Source organism: Callorhinus ursinus, unplaced genomic scaffold (assembly GCF_003265705.2).
Source record: "Callorhinus ursinus isolate GAN/ISIS: 27379988/994484 unplaced genomic scaffold, GSC_fseal_2.0 scaffold21, whole genome shotgun sequence".
In the NCBI taxonomy this organism is placed as follows: Eukaryota; Metazoa; Chordata; class Mammalia; order Carnivora; family Otariidae; genus Callorhinus; species Callorhinus ursinus.
The window spans coordinates 4,577,807-4,591,856 of NW_027397083.1; the positions used below are offsets into that span (position 1 = coordinate 4,577,807).

At 50.4% G+C, this 14,050-nt stretch overlaps 1 protein-coding gene across 3 annotated transcripts in view; it reads left to right on the forward strand.

The window, feature by feature from the left end:
- The window catches only part of LRP4 (LDL receptor related protein 4), a 55,375-nt gene that overhangs the window by 17,949 nt on the left and 23,376 nt on the right, over nt 1-14,050 (forward strand). For all 3 annotated transcript variants that reach the window (XR_012381811.1, XM_025879460.2, XM_073904669.1), the window contains 17 exons: nt 115-249; nt 627-752; nt 1,099-1,329; nt 2,175-2,331; nt 3,951-4,168; nt 4,329-4,505; nt 5,101-5,223; nt 6,874-7,082; nt 7,241-7,322; nt 7,875-7,980; nt 9,287-9,488; nt 10,984-11,173; nt 11,259-11,390; nt 12,311-12,451; nt 12,792-12,878; nt 12,985-13,156; nt 13,767-13,929. Coding sequence is in view for 2 of the 3 variants with exons in the window: in XM_025879460.2 (XP_025735245.2) it covers nt 115-249; nt 627-752; nt 1,099-1,329; nt 2,175-2,331; nt 3,951-4,168; nt 4,329-4,505; nt 5,101-5,223; nt 6,874-7,082; nt 7,241-7,322; nt 7,875-7,980; nt 9,287-9,488; nt 10,984-11,173; nt 11,259-11,390; nt 12,311-12,451; nt 12,792-12,878; nt 12,985-13,156; nt 13,767-13,929 (2,651 nt within the window). In the remaining variant the exon portion in view is untranslated. The remainder of the gene's footprint in view (nt 1-114; nt 250-626; nt 753-1,098; nt 1,330-2,174; nt 2,332-3,950; nt 4,169-4,328; nt 4,506-5,100; nt 5,224-6,873; nt 7,083-7,240; nt 7,323-7,874; nt 7,981-9,286; nt 9,489-10,983; nt 11,174-11,258; nt 11,391-12,310; nt 12,452-12,791; nt 12,879-12,984; nt 13,157-13,766; nt 13,930-14,050) is intronic.

A 14,050-nucleotide genomic window follows, 5' to 3' on the forward strand; every position in this document is an offset into this window, starting at 1 on the left:
CTAGGGATTCTTGCAGCCTCGGGAGCTGTTCTTCGTGGTCCAGGTGGAATGCCAAGTTGGCTGTCTGGGGGAGGATTCTGGGCTCAACTCCCATCTCTGGCTTGGCTGGCACAGGGCCCCGGACGGGCGAGGAGAACTGCAATGTTAACAACGGTGGCTGCGCCCAGAAGTGCCAGATGGTGCGGGGGGTGGTGCAGTGTACCTGCCACACAGGCTTCCGGCTCACCGAGGATGGGCACATGTGCCAGGGTGAGCTGGGGCCTGCTTTGGAGCTGGGCAGGGGCAGCGGACAGGCAGCTGTGTCTCCCCTGGGTCTGACATTTGACGGATGCGACCTCATTTCATCATCCCCCTAGCAGGTGGCGATGGTCCTGTCTGTTTCACAGATGGGAAAACCGAAGCCCAGGAGGTTAAGTAACTTACTGATGGCCACAGAGCCGGTGAGAGCAGAGTTGGGATTCCAGCCTAGGTCTCCATGACCTTGAAGCCCTTAATCACTTGTATAGCCTTCCCACTAGGCCTGCAGAGTAGATGGGTATGTGGGCAGGGAAGCCACTAGTCAGCCTGGGAGTTGGGGTGGGAGGATGGCAGAATGGAGATCTCCTGACCCTGCCCGGTCCTCCCAGATGTGAATGAATGCGCGGAGGAGGGGTATTGCAGCCAGGGCTGCACCAACAGTGAAGGGGCCTTCCAGTGCTGGTGTGAAGCAGGCTATGAGCTCCGGCCCGACCGGCGCAGCTGCAAGGCTCTGGGTAAGGGCTATTGGCGTTCGGCTCGCTGGGCAGAGGGCTGAGCCTGGAGACATCCGGGGGCTCCGGTCCCTGGGGATTTGCTGACAGGTAGAGAGGGTTTTCATCTCAGTAAAATGGAGCTGTGAGTTGCATTCTGAGCCCCAAGAAAATCGCTGCTGGGGTGGGGTGTGTGGGAGAGTATGCTTTGGAGGCTCCCACTCTTCTAGTCCTGCTCCCAGCAGCTCTGGACATGCTCTCAGGGACAGGGGGCCCCATTTGTCCACTGAGGAGCTGGGGGTGCATGCTGATGGGTGTCAGGGGCAGCTCTGGAGCCAAGTGGGGGCCCCATTTCTATGCCACGTCCCAGGGCCGGAGCCTGTGCTACTGTTCGCCAATCGCATCGACATCCGGCAGGTGCTGCCGCACCGCTCTGAGTACACGTTGCTGCTCAACAACCTGGAGAACGCCATTGCCCTTGATTTCCACCACCGGCGCGAGCTCGTCTTCTGGTCAGACGTCACCCTGGACCGGATCCTCCGTGCCAATCTCAATGGCAGCAACGTGGAGGAGGTTGTGTCTACAGGGCTCGAGAGCCCAGGTAGGAAATGAGGCCCTGGGGGGAAGGGCAGGGCCACAGTGTGTGCACAGGATAGTGGCTTGCAAGCCTTGGGCAGCAGAACGTCTTTTTATTCCAGTGAAATCTTGGATGGAATTCTAGTAGGGAAAACATGAATTTTATGGATTCAGGTTTATGGCATTTGCTCATTATTGGGCTCAATAGTAATGAGATGTTTTGATGAATGTAATCATTTGAAATCAGAGCTTTATGGGCAGCAGTTACAATTCGCTCTAAGTCTTAGCATTTGGTTCAGTTCAGACTTTCGTTTTGATTGCTTAGTATTAAGAATATTCTCCTCAACCCAGATAGATATATCCAAATGTTTACAGATTAAAAAAACAAGAGCTCACTCTGTAATCTTAGGCCATTCTACAAGCCTGTTAAGTGGATTAGAATTTGGTATCATGCACATTTGACTCATATGCTTATGGAACTTCTGAAGTACCTCTACAAAACTCTGAGCCGGTTTGCAAACCCTTGAGCCAGTGCGGTGCTGTTGCGGGGGGTGGGGGGCGGGGGGGGGCGGACCCTGGGCGTGGGTCAGGGAGCCAGGATTCAGGAAGTAGAATATGGTTGGCTGAGAGGAGGAAGTGCTTGACCTTGGACAGTTCCTCGACTTCTCTCTGCCTCAGTTTCTCCATCTTCACGGAGATTCTAGTATCGAGCTCCCAGAGTTGTTCTGATGATCAAGTGAGTTGGTATACGTAACATGGTCAGAACAGCGCCCAACCCAACATCTTCCTGTAAGATTTGGCTCTTGTTACGTGGACACAGAGGTCACTTGACTGAATCCCTGACACTTTCTTGCTGCCTCTTTCCATCAGGGGGCCTGGCTGTGGATTGGGTCCATGACAAACTCTATTGGACCGACTCAGGGACATCAAGGATTGAGGTCGCCAACCTGGACGGGGCCCATCGGAAGGTCCTGCTGTGGCAAAACCTTGAGAAGCCCCGGGCTATTGCCTTGCACCCCATGGAAGGGTGAGTGAGTTGTGTCTCAAGCTCCCAAACCCCTCTTGCAACCTCTGGGGACAGTTCTTGGGCCAGACCTTGTTGGAGGGGCCTCTTCACAGTGTGGCCTTAAAACAGCATGGGCTCTGCACCCAGACATGCCTGGATTTGAGTCCTGGCTCTGCAGGAAATGGCTATGTGGTCTTGGGTCAGTCTATATCTGCCTCCTCTCAGTCACTTATAATTGGGGATAAAAAAAAGCACACCTACCTCCTAGCCGTGTGAAGATTTTAAAAGAGACTCACTTTTTAAAATGGAGGTACAGGGGCGCCTGGGTGGCTCAGTCATTAAGCGTCTACCTTCGAATCAGGTCATGATCCCAGGGTCCTGGGATTAAGCCCCACATCAGGCTCCCTGCTCCACGGGAAGCCTGCTTCTCCCTCTCCCACTCCCCCTGCTTGTGTTCTCTCTCTTGCTGTGTGTCTCTCTGTCAAATAAATAAATAAGATCTTTAAAAAAATAAAATGGAGGTATAATTGACATATATAACCTTATATTAGTTTCAGTGTACAGCATAATGATTCAGTATTTGTGTATATTGCAAAATGATCACTGCAATAAGTCTCGTTAACATCTGTCAGTGTACAACAGTTACAACAATTTTTTTTAAAGATTTTATTTATTTGACAGAGATACAGAGAGACAGGGAACACAAGCAGGGGGAGTGGAAGAGGGAGAAGCAGGCTCCCTGCTGAGCAGGGAGCCTGATGTGGGGCTCGATCCCAGGACCCCAGGATCATGACCTGGGCCAAAGGTAGAGGCTTAACGACTGAGCCACCCAGGCGCCCCAATTTTTTCTTGTGATGAGAACTTTTAAGATCTACTCTCTTAGCGACTTGGAAATAATACAGTACAGTGTGATTAACTATAGTCACCATGCCGTACGTTCCATTCCCATGACTTACTTATTATATAATTAGAAGTTTGTACCTTTTGACCCCCTTTACCTATTTTACCCACCCAAAATGTGATGCATTTTAAATGGCTAAGACACATTAAATCATTGCAGGTGCTTAATATTTTTATTATTAGTTCATAGGGTTGAACTAATTAATACAAATTAATAATTTTTGTTATTTGAGAAATAACAAAAAATTGTCTCCCACAAGGGTTGGGATTTTTGTTCTGTTCACTGCTATACTCCTAATCCCTAAGAGACAGCCCTGCAGGTACTATTAAAAATAAGTGGGGGGGCGCCTGGGTGGCTCAGTCATTATGCATCTGCCTTCGACTCAGGTCATGATCCCAGGGTCCTGGGATCAAGCCCCGCATCGGGCTCCCTGCTCGGTGGGAAGCCTGCTTCTCCCTCTCCCACTTCCCCTGCTTGTGTTCCCTCTCTCGCTGTGTCTCTCTCTGTCAAATAAACAAAATCTTTAAAAAAAAAAAGAATTGTTAAATGAATAAATGCCCTGCTAGAGACACTTAAATTCAGACATTTAGAAAACACTCCGTGGACTACACACAGAATGTGCCTCCTACTAGTTGGACTCCCCTGGGTTAAATGGATAAAAGGCCCCAGTCTGATTATTATTCCTGTTACTACCTGCCTTCTGCTGCCTGTCTCTCAATTTCCTTTTGTCTCTTCCTAGTACCATCTACTGGACAGACTGGGGCAACACCCCCCGCATTGAGGCCTCCAGCATGGATGGCTCTGGACGCCGCATCATTGCCGATACTCACCTCTTCTGGCCCAATGGCCTCACCATTGACTATGCTGGGCATCGTATGTACTGGGTGGATGCTAAGCACCATGTCATTGAGAGGGCCAATCTGGACGGGAGTCACCGCAAGGCTGTCATTAGCCAGGGTGAGGCCCTTTCTCCGCTGTCCTTCATCTCTCATCCTTCTTCCCCAATCCCAGCCCCCAGGAACCTTGGCAGCGGGTGAGATTGGCGCAGTTGCCAGGCCTGGGCCTGGAGCCCATGGTAGGCTCTGTCTGGACTGAGGTCCTTCTGGACTTTCCATAGGCCTCCCCCATCCCTTTGCCATCACCGTGTTTGAAGACAGCCTGTACTGGACAGATTGGCACACCAAGAGCATCAATAGTGCTAACAAATTCACTGGCAAGAACCAAGAGATCATTCGCAACAAACTCCATTTCCCCATGGACATCCACACCCTGCACCCCCAGCGCCAGCCTGCAGGTAAGAAACGACCCACCTGGTAGACCTCTGGTGCCTCTGAGAACCTTCCCTGCACCTGTCTCAGCTGCCATTGTTTCTGGCCCGGAAATTTGTGGTTGGCACGGATACGGGCCAATTTCTCCCTCTGCTGGACATTTGGAATACAACATCGAGAGTCAAGAAAATCGGCTTCACTGTCCCCATCTGATTCATGCAAACATTTGTAGGATATCTCTTTTTTTTTTTTTTTAAGATTTTTATTTATTTATTTGAGAGAGAGAATGAGAGACAGCATGAGAGGGAGGAGGGTCAGAGGGAGAAGCAGACTCCCCGCTGAGCAGGGAGCCTGATGTGGGACTCGATCCCGGGACCCCGGGACCATGACCCGAGCCGAAGGCAGTCGCCTAACCAACTGAGCCACCCAGGCCCCCTATAGGATATCTCTTCTGTCAGGGAGTCACTGTGTTCGCAGCTGGGACAGATATAAAAAATAATGAGACGTAGTTCCTCCTTCCAGGGAACTCACACCCTGGCTAAACCCCATTCACTTGCCTTGGGGGGGACTCTGCCAACCTTTGGTCTTTCCTGACCCTTTTGCTCTGGGCTCTTTGAACAGGGAAGAACCGCTGTGGGGACAACAATGGAGGCTGCACCCACCTGTGTCTGCCCAGTGGCCAGAACTATACCTGTGCCTGCCCCACCGGTTTCCGCAAGATCAGCAGCCACGCCTGTGCCCAGAGTAAGTGGGTCTGGGGCACCCGCCTTAGTGGACGTGCCTTGTGAAGGTGGGCGGAAGGAACAGGAGATAGGAATTCAAGGGATTGCCTGTCATGGGGAAGAGCCAGGCTCCTCAGATAGCCCCCGGAGAGGAAGAACTTAAGAGGCTGATGGCTCCTATATCCAAGCTGAGGCCCAAGGGCTCAGTGACACAACCCAGTTGAGCATGAATACCTGCAACCAGGCTGGTGGATCATTTCACCAGATAGGATGCTTTATCCGTAGGCAGCGAGAGGGTTCCAGGCCCTTGTAGAAAGTAGGGGTTTCTGTCTCTTTACCTGTAGCCTCACCCTATTAAAGACTTCCTTCTAGCTCCTAGACCAGAGAGCCAAGGTTAGGACCTCTGGTGATGCTCTGTATACATAGACCCTGGATAAGTAAGTGTCTAATGAGTGGGAGATTATGGGGTTCCCTGGTCGCTCCCTGAACTGCTATTTTGGCTTCCTTTGAGCTCCTGCAGGGTTATTGCCTTGAGAGGGTAGCCCTGTCTAGCTCAGAGTTGCAGGTGACTTTTCCTAAGAATAGTCCAGAGAGGGGTGATCCAGGAGTAAGACATCACCAGCAAGGAGCTAGGGGTAATTCCTCACACATCAGCAGTTGCTCTTGTTTACTGCTGTGTACTCACTGACCCTCTTGTCCTGTGTTAAAACCAAACTTCTCTTGGGATCTGGGTCCTTTCCAGAGAGTGATATTAGGGAAACTATTCAGAGGAACAGGGGCTATTCATTCAACACGCATTGATTGAGAACCTACCTTCCTTGCATTCTTGTAAGTGCCAGCTTTGTCCCTCTTGTCTCAGTGAGGTACAACAGGTTTCCCCAGGAGCTCCCCCTAAGCATTTCCCAGAGCTTAAAAGAAGACACTCGGTGAAGTGAGGCAGGAAGTGCCTTCCAGGCAGAAATGTATACTGAGAAATATTCAGATAGACCGGAATGGGGCAAGGGATGGAGAAGAGCCAGGGGGAAGCAGCTGTGTAAGGGGGTAGCCAGAGCTCCTTCTCCAGAGCCAGACCTGAATTCAAGTCCCAGCTCTGGTGATTTGTAGCTGGGGGAAGCTGGGCAAGCTCCTTGACCTGCTGTTAGTCTCAGGGTTGCTAATCTAGGAAATGAGAATAAGAATGACGTGAATCACGAAGAGTTGCTATGAGAGTAAAGGAGGCAAGGCAGGCCTGGCAAGGAGTGAGTGCTCAGTAGTCATTGTTGGGTAATGTTGTGAAGAGAAGGATGTAGGGGATGGAGTGGAGCGGAAGCCCTGAAGCAGGCATGGAAGTGAGCAAGGTCGGGTGGGGGTGGACAGACAGACAGCCGGTGTGTCCAAAGAGGCTGAGCAAAGAGGAGAGAAAAGGAGGTGAAGCTGACAGATGCTTAAACAGGATACACTTCTGGACCCTGGGGAGAGTCTGTTTCCTAGTCCATTGACCCTAAAGCCTGAGTCTGTCAACACGGGCCTGCCCAGTGCTCACAGAGGGCCTGAAGTGTGAAGAGTAGGGGACAAAGGGCACCAGATCCCAGGAAGTGTGATTGAACCAGATGTCACACAGGTGAGCGTCTGTGTCTGTCACTGTGATTGAATTTAGAGCATTAAAAGAAGACCCCTTTCGGCCTTTGATCAGGTCTTGACAAGTTCCTGCTTTTTGCCCGAAGGATGGACATCCGTCGGATCAGCTTCGACACAGAGGACCTGTCCGACGATGTCATCCCACTGGCTGACGTGCGCAGTGCTGTGGCCCTTGACTGGGACTCCCGGGATGACCACGTGTACTGGACAGATGTCAGCACTGACACCATCAGCAGGGCCAAGTGGGATGGAACAGGACAGGAGGTAGGGCCCATCGGGGAGGGCAGAGACTGAGGGGCGGAATCCAGCTTCTCCTGGGTCAAGGCTTCCCATACCTTTGCCAACCTTGAGAATTGGTACAGCTGGGCCCCAGAGCTGAGGTACAAGTCCAGTTGGTGATAACAGCTTTGCTTTCTGTCTAGGTGGTAGTGGATACCAGTTTGGAGAGTCCAGCAGGCCTAGCCATCGATTGGGTCACCAACAAGCTATACTGGACAGATGCAGGTATGTTCAGGGCAGCCATGGCCTGGCTCTGTGGGAGTCTTCTTATTGAAATTCTAGCTTCAGGTAGAAGGGGCCCCTCCTAGACCACTTGTCTTGGCCTAAAGTTCTTGGCAGGTCAGAAGTGGTGGGGCTGCTGCAGAGCTGAAGCTAGACGCTCATATCCGAGGGTTTGGCATTTGCCAATCAGAAGGCAGCTACTGCCTGTAGCTGCCTGTGTAGCTGGTTCTCAGAAATGTTTTGAGGCATTTCAGAGAAGGAAACTCTGCCCTGTGGTTTTCCTTACATCACTGTCTTAATAAAACAAGCATTTTCTATGAGCCAGGTGAGTCTGGGAGGCAAGAGGAATGCCTTATACCAGAGCTACTCACAGTGTGGTCCTTGGACCTGCAGCATCATCTTCTCCAAATTCAGTTCACTCAGTATCTGTTGCGCATCTGTTGTAAAATATTTCCTGATCATCTCCAGCATGCCAGGCTCTGTGCTGGGAGTGGAAGGCAGTAGGGTGAAGGACCAAGAATAGAGTTAATATCTTTGCCCCTTACTTCTTGGTAGGGACAGACCGGATTGAAGTGGCCAACACAGATGGCAGCATGAGGACAGTTCTCATCTGGGAGAACCTTGATCGTCCCCGGGACATCGTGGTGGAACCCATGGGCGGGTGAGCACCTGTTCCTTTGGGACAAGCTCCACCCATTGCACAGCTCTGAGCACTAGAGGGGAGTCTGGAGGTTAGCGAGAATGGCCAGAGCTTATGGGCACAGGCAGCAAGAGCATCTACAGAAACCGAAGAGGCACAGTGACAACTCTGCCCCCGCCCCCAGTGGACAAGGAAACCTTTTAAATTTTTTCATCTTTTTTTTTTGTCTGCTAACAAAAGGAACTCATTGTAAATAAACCAACCAACAAACAAATAAGTAAATAAATCTGTAGTAAGTGAAGATTTCCTATAGCCTCACTCTCCAGCAATAACCATTGCTAACAGTTAACAGTTTAGGGTTATTTTTCCAGATTTTCTTTTACATGTGTATATATATATATATATATATATATATATTTGTTGTGGTTGTGGTGGTGGCTTTGGTTCTACCACAATGGTATACTGTTTTGTAACTTGGTTTTTTTTTTTTCACTTAACTATATATCCTGGATATCTTTCCACTTGGTAATATAGAACTGTCTTATTCTTCTTCATGGTTATATGGAAGAATTCCATTGAATTTGTGTACCATAATTATTTAACCCATCCAGTCAAGGAAACATTTCTTTCTTTCTTTTTTTTTTAAGATTTTATTTATTTATTTGACAGAGAGATAGAGATCACAAGCAGGGGGAGAAGCAGGCAGAGGGAGAGGGAAAAGCAGGCTCTCCACTGAGCAGGGAGACCGACATGGGGCTCGATCCCAAGGACCCTGGGATCATGACCTGAGCCGAAGGCAGACCTTAACCAACTGAGCCACCCAGGCGCCCCAAGGAAACATTTTTTTTTTAAGATTTATTTATTTGAGAGAGAGAGAGAGAGAAGAGAGCACATGAGAGCGGGGAGGGTCAGAGGGAGAAGCAGACTCCCTGCTGAGCAGGGAGCCCAATGTGGGACTCGATCCTGGGACTCCAGGATCATGACCTGAGCTGAAGGCAGTCGTTTAACCAACTGAGCCACCCAGGTGCCCCCAAGGAAACATTTCCTGCACCCCATTCTTCTTCCCCTCTTTCTTTATCCCCAAATAGGCCTCATTTGCCGAACACTCCTTGAGCCATTGGGCTCTGCCTTTATTAAAACCCCGGGGAACCTTTGGATAGTGATAGAACATACGACACCTTCGGAGAGAGCTTTGAGCCCAGGTTGGGGCTGGGAGCTGAGGCAGGAGGCTGGGGCAACAAGTGCAAGTAGCTGACACCCCAGGCACCCCAAGTCCCCACGGCGTGTTAACTAGAAGGCTTGTAAGAGCTTCTTTGCCTGTGCCCAGGTACATGTATTGGACCGACTGGGGTGCTAGCCCCAAGATTGAACGAGCTGGCATGGATGCCTCCGGCCGCCAGGTCATCATCTCTTCCAATCTGACCTGGCCTAATGGATTAGCCATTGACTACGGGTCCCAGCGGCTTTACTGGGCGGATGCTGGCATGAAGACGATTGAATTTGCTGGTCTGGATGGCAGCAAGAGGAAGGTAAGGGTGGTGTTAAGGCATCCTCCCCCAACCCTGACAGCCTCCGGGGCAGCACTCCCTGGCCGGCAGCTAGAAGGACCCAGGCATGATGGGACCAGCATGAGGGGTGTGCTCTTCCTTTGAGGCTGTGGCTGCCCTCCAGAGCCGAGGAGGCTGGGTGGGGGATTGTTGCCTGGTGATGAAGGGAAGCTAGGGCTTTGTGTAGATTGTGGTGCACAGACCTTCCTCCTAACTGTCACAACTGACATTATTTAATCACCAATTGCCTCCTGGACCTGTGAGAGATCGCCCTCTTTGTTTTTGCTGTTGTTTATTGGTATAATTTCAAATTTACAGAAAAGTTGTAAGAATTGTCAAATCGGTGAACCATTCTCTTTCTAACCACACACACACACACACACACACACACATATTATTATTTTTCTGAACCCTCTGAGATTAAATTGGAAACATCCTGCCCTTGACCCCAAAATATTTCGATTTCCTAAGAACAAGGACATTGTCTTAAGTAACCACAGTGCAACGATCAAAATCAGGAAGTTTAACATTGATACAATATTACTGTCTAATTAACAGTCCATATTCAGTCTCACCACCAATTGCCCCAATAATATCCTTTATAGCTATTTTTTTCCTTTTTTTTCTTTCTGAGGCCAGAATCCAATCCCAGATCACAAGTGTGTTTAGTAATCAGGTTCCAGATTAACCTCTAATCTGGAACACTTCCTCATAATTATTTAACCCATCCAGTCAAGGAAATAAGTCCTTTCTATGTCTTTGTTGACCTTTGTATTTTTAAAAATCAAACAACGCCAGTTATTTTGTAGAATGTCCCTCAATCCGTCTGCTGTTTCCTTAGATTCAATGTGTTTGGGGCAGGGGTACTACATTAAATAAAGTTGTGTCTCTGTGCAGGCACAGAGGTCAGCTTCTCCCTTTACAGTGAAATTAACTTGGCGTGGGTAAGGTGGTTGGTTAAGGTGGTATCCACTGTGCAGTTGCTGTTTTTCCTTTTGTAATTAATAAATAATTTGTGCAGAGGTACTCTGAGGTTATGTAAATCATACATGATCTTTTACTATCATCACACAACCCTTGGAGCCAGGCGCCATCACGATCATATCACAGATTGGCAAACCAAAGCTCAGAGAGTTTTTTTTTTTTTTAATCAGAGAGAGAGAGCGAGCGAGCACAAGCAGGGGGAGTGGCAGGCAGAGGGAGAAGCAGGCTCCCCGCTGAGCAAGGAGCCCTATGCAGGACTTGATCCCAGGACCTTAGGATCATGACCTGAGCCGAACGCAGCCACTTAACCGGCTGGGCCACCCAGGCGTCCCTCAGAGAGATTTTATAACCAGCTCTTGCTCAAGGTTGCACAGCAGGTGGTAGTGGAGGAACTGCATCCTGACTCCACATGTGGAAGTGGCTCCCTCTTGATCGCCACTCTGTACTGTCTCACCTTGCTGGGGGATGACACAAGTGCTGGGGCCCCCGGCAGGTGCTGATTGGAAGCGAGCTCCCCCACCCCTTTGGGCTAACCCTGTATGGGGAGCGCATCTATTGGACTGACTGGCAGACCAAGAGTATACAGAGCGCTGACCGGCTGACGGGGCTAGACCGGGAGACCCTGCAGGAGAACTTGGAGAACCTTATGGACATCCACGTCTTCCACCGCCGGCGGCCCCCAGGTGAACTGCCCTCGGCCCACCGTGGCTTCTCCTCAGCCTTCCTTTGCTATAGACCTCCCCACTGACCCCCCTCCTCCCTACCCAGTGTCCACGCCATGTGCTAGGGAGAATGGAGCCTGCAGCCATCTGTGTCTTCGGTCCCCAAATCCGAGTGGCTTCAGCTGTACCTGCCCCACGGGCATCAACCTGATGCCTGATGGCAAGACCTGCTCACCAGGTAAGTTGGAGCATCACGGGCCAGGATAGAGCCTCTCCAGGAAGGGCAGTGGCTCTCTTCCTTCCCTGTAGGTGGATTCCAGGGTGGGCTGAGAAACTGTGGGTCCCGGTACTCTGAGAGGCATAGGAGAGACCAAGAAGTTTTAGAGAAAAGGAGAAGTCCAGGATGAGGCCCAAGGGACCAGGTAGACAGAATCATAGGCAGAGTCTAACTTGTTCTTATAGGGTCTCTATGCATTTTAGAAAAGGATGCTCTTTTCTCAGATGTTTTGCTTTCAGTGTTGGAAAATTGTCATAATACACTGATTGGGTTAGAACAAGTCACTTTAGTTCTATCTGCCGAGAGCTGGTATAATAAATACTAAAACATATGTGCTCTCCAATGTCATGGTCCCTCCCTTGGAAGTGGCACTTTGTGAGTGTACAACTTATGTGACAGTTGGAGGGTCCCAGAAGCAGGGCCTGGCTGCTCAGATGTTAGAAGTTGATGTTTCTCCCTAGGGGATGCTACATGGCAGGCCGCAATTGAACCCTAACTTCCTTGCAATTCGAATGAGAAAGGATCTGTGAATCGGCCCTCCCTGGTTGTAGGGAAAGCCCTTTCACTTAACATGAGGTTTTTTAAACCTCATGGTAAAAGTTCCTGCAAAGTGCAGAGAGCTCTCATTTATGACGGTGTGTCAAGCCCAGTGCTAAGTGCTTTCTGTACATGATCTCTTCTAATCCTACGGGATACCCTGCTATTATCCCCATTCTACAGATGCTGAAGCTGAGGCTTGAACAATTTAAAGAACTTGCCCAGGATCGCACCCCTAGAAACTAACAGAGACAGGGCATGCACTCCCATTTGCCTTACTCCAGATCCTCTTACTGGCTACGCTAGGGTGACTTTCCTCTTTCCTTTTGTCCCCACCTGGGCAGGCATGAACAGTTTCCTCATCTTCGCCAGGAGAATAGACATACGCATGGTCTCCTTGGACATCCCTTATTTTGCCGACGTGGTGGTACCTATCAACATTACCATGAAGAACACCATTGCCATTGGAGTAGATCCCCAGGAAGGTCCGTGTGGCCCTCTGTCCCTAACCCACTGCAGCTGCTCTTCTTCCTCTCCTACCACCTTTGCTTCCTGCTAAGGGCCTGGGGCTCCCTGTTCCCTCTGGCACAGCCCTGCCCCATCTCTGTAGCACTTTCTCTTTGGTAATGAGGGCATGGTTTGGGGCCTTGCTTCCATCTCTGCCGAGAACATTCCTGTTACGATATTTCTGTATCTCCCTTGATTTCCTCTGCTCAGGGGTAGAGGACTCTCTGACATGCCCTGGTGTCTCAGGGCATGGGTCAGCTATGGGTGTTCCTTTGGGAGAGGCGAGGGTCCAGGCTGAGCTAAGCCTTCCCTTTCCAGGAAAGGTGTACTGGTCAGACAGTACCCTGCACAGCATCAGCCGTGCCAATCTGGATGGCTCGCAGCATGAGGACATCATCACCACAGGTGGGCCTTGCTCCCAGCCCAGGGACCCCCTGTCTGGCTGCAGAGCTGGGGAAGCATCCCGTCTGTTTTAAGGCAGGAGCCAGTGTGCGCTCTTGACTTCCTGCAGGGCTGCAAACCACAGATGGGCTCGCAGTGGATGCCATTGGCCGGAAAGTGTACTGGACAGACACGGGAACCAACCGGATTGAAGTGGGCAACTTGGACGGGTCCATGAGGAAAGTGTTGGTGTGGCAGAATCTTGACAGCCCACGGGCCATTGTGCTGTACCACGAGATGGGGTGAGAGCCAGCTCTGTGGTTCGGGGCGGTGGGGTAGGCCAGCTCAGCTGGGGAAGAGAACAACAAAGCGCAGGCATTGCTCACAGGAACGCGGAGACTGACCTCACTGGGGCTGTTCCGCTCCTTCTGACTTCTTTCAGGGGTGGTAGGATAATGTAGTAGTAAAGGGCACGAGCCCTGGAGTCTGAAATCCAGGATTCAACATTCTTTACCATTTCTGAGTTGCGTCTGTCACTTTGGGTCCCGTTTTTAACCTCTCATCCTCAGCTTCCTCACCAGTAAGTGGAGGTGGTAGTGAAAATGTATACCTCATGCTCTTGTGAGGATTAAGTGAGAGAATCCATGGAAAATTCTTTTTTAAAAAAAATTGTGGTTAAAAAAAAAACATAAAATTTGCCATCTCAACTGTTTAAGTGTACAGCTCAGTAAAGTCTATGCACATGATGGTGAAACAGATCTTCAGAACTTTCTCGTCTTGCAGATCCGAAGCTCTAGACCCGCAAACGACAACTCCACATTTTGCATAAAATGCTTTTCACAACGTTTGGCATACGGTCAGTACTTCCAGTATGTAGGAGCTACAGACATAGCAGTATTTTTCCTGGCCCAGGTTCATGTACTGGACGGACTGGGGGGAGAATGCCAAGCTAGAGCGGTCTGGAATGGATGGGTCAGACCGGACCGTGCTCATCAGCAACAACCTAGGATGGCCCAATGGGCTGACTGTGGACAAGGCCAGCTCCCAACTGCTCTGGGCCGATGCCCACACTGAGGTGAGAGTCCCGTTCCTGTCGCTTCCTGGAAGCCTGAAAAGACAGGCGAGGGACTGTTCAGGATCTCTGCTCAGGACTCCTTGTCTACTCATAGCCATCCCCCACCCTCTCCTTCCTCCAC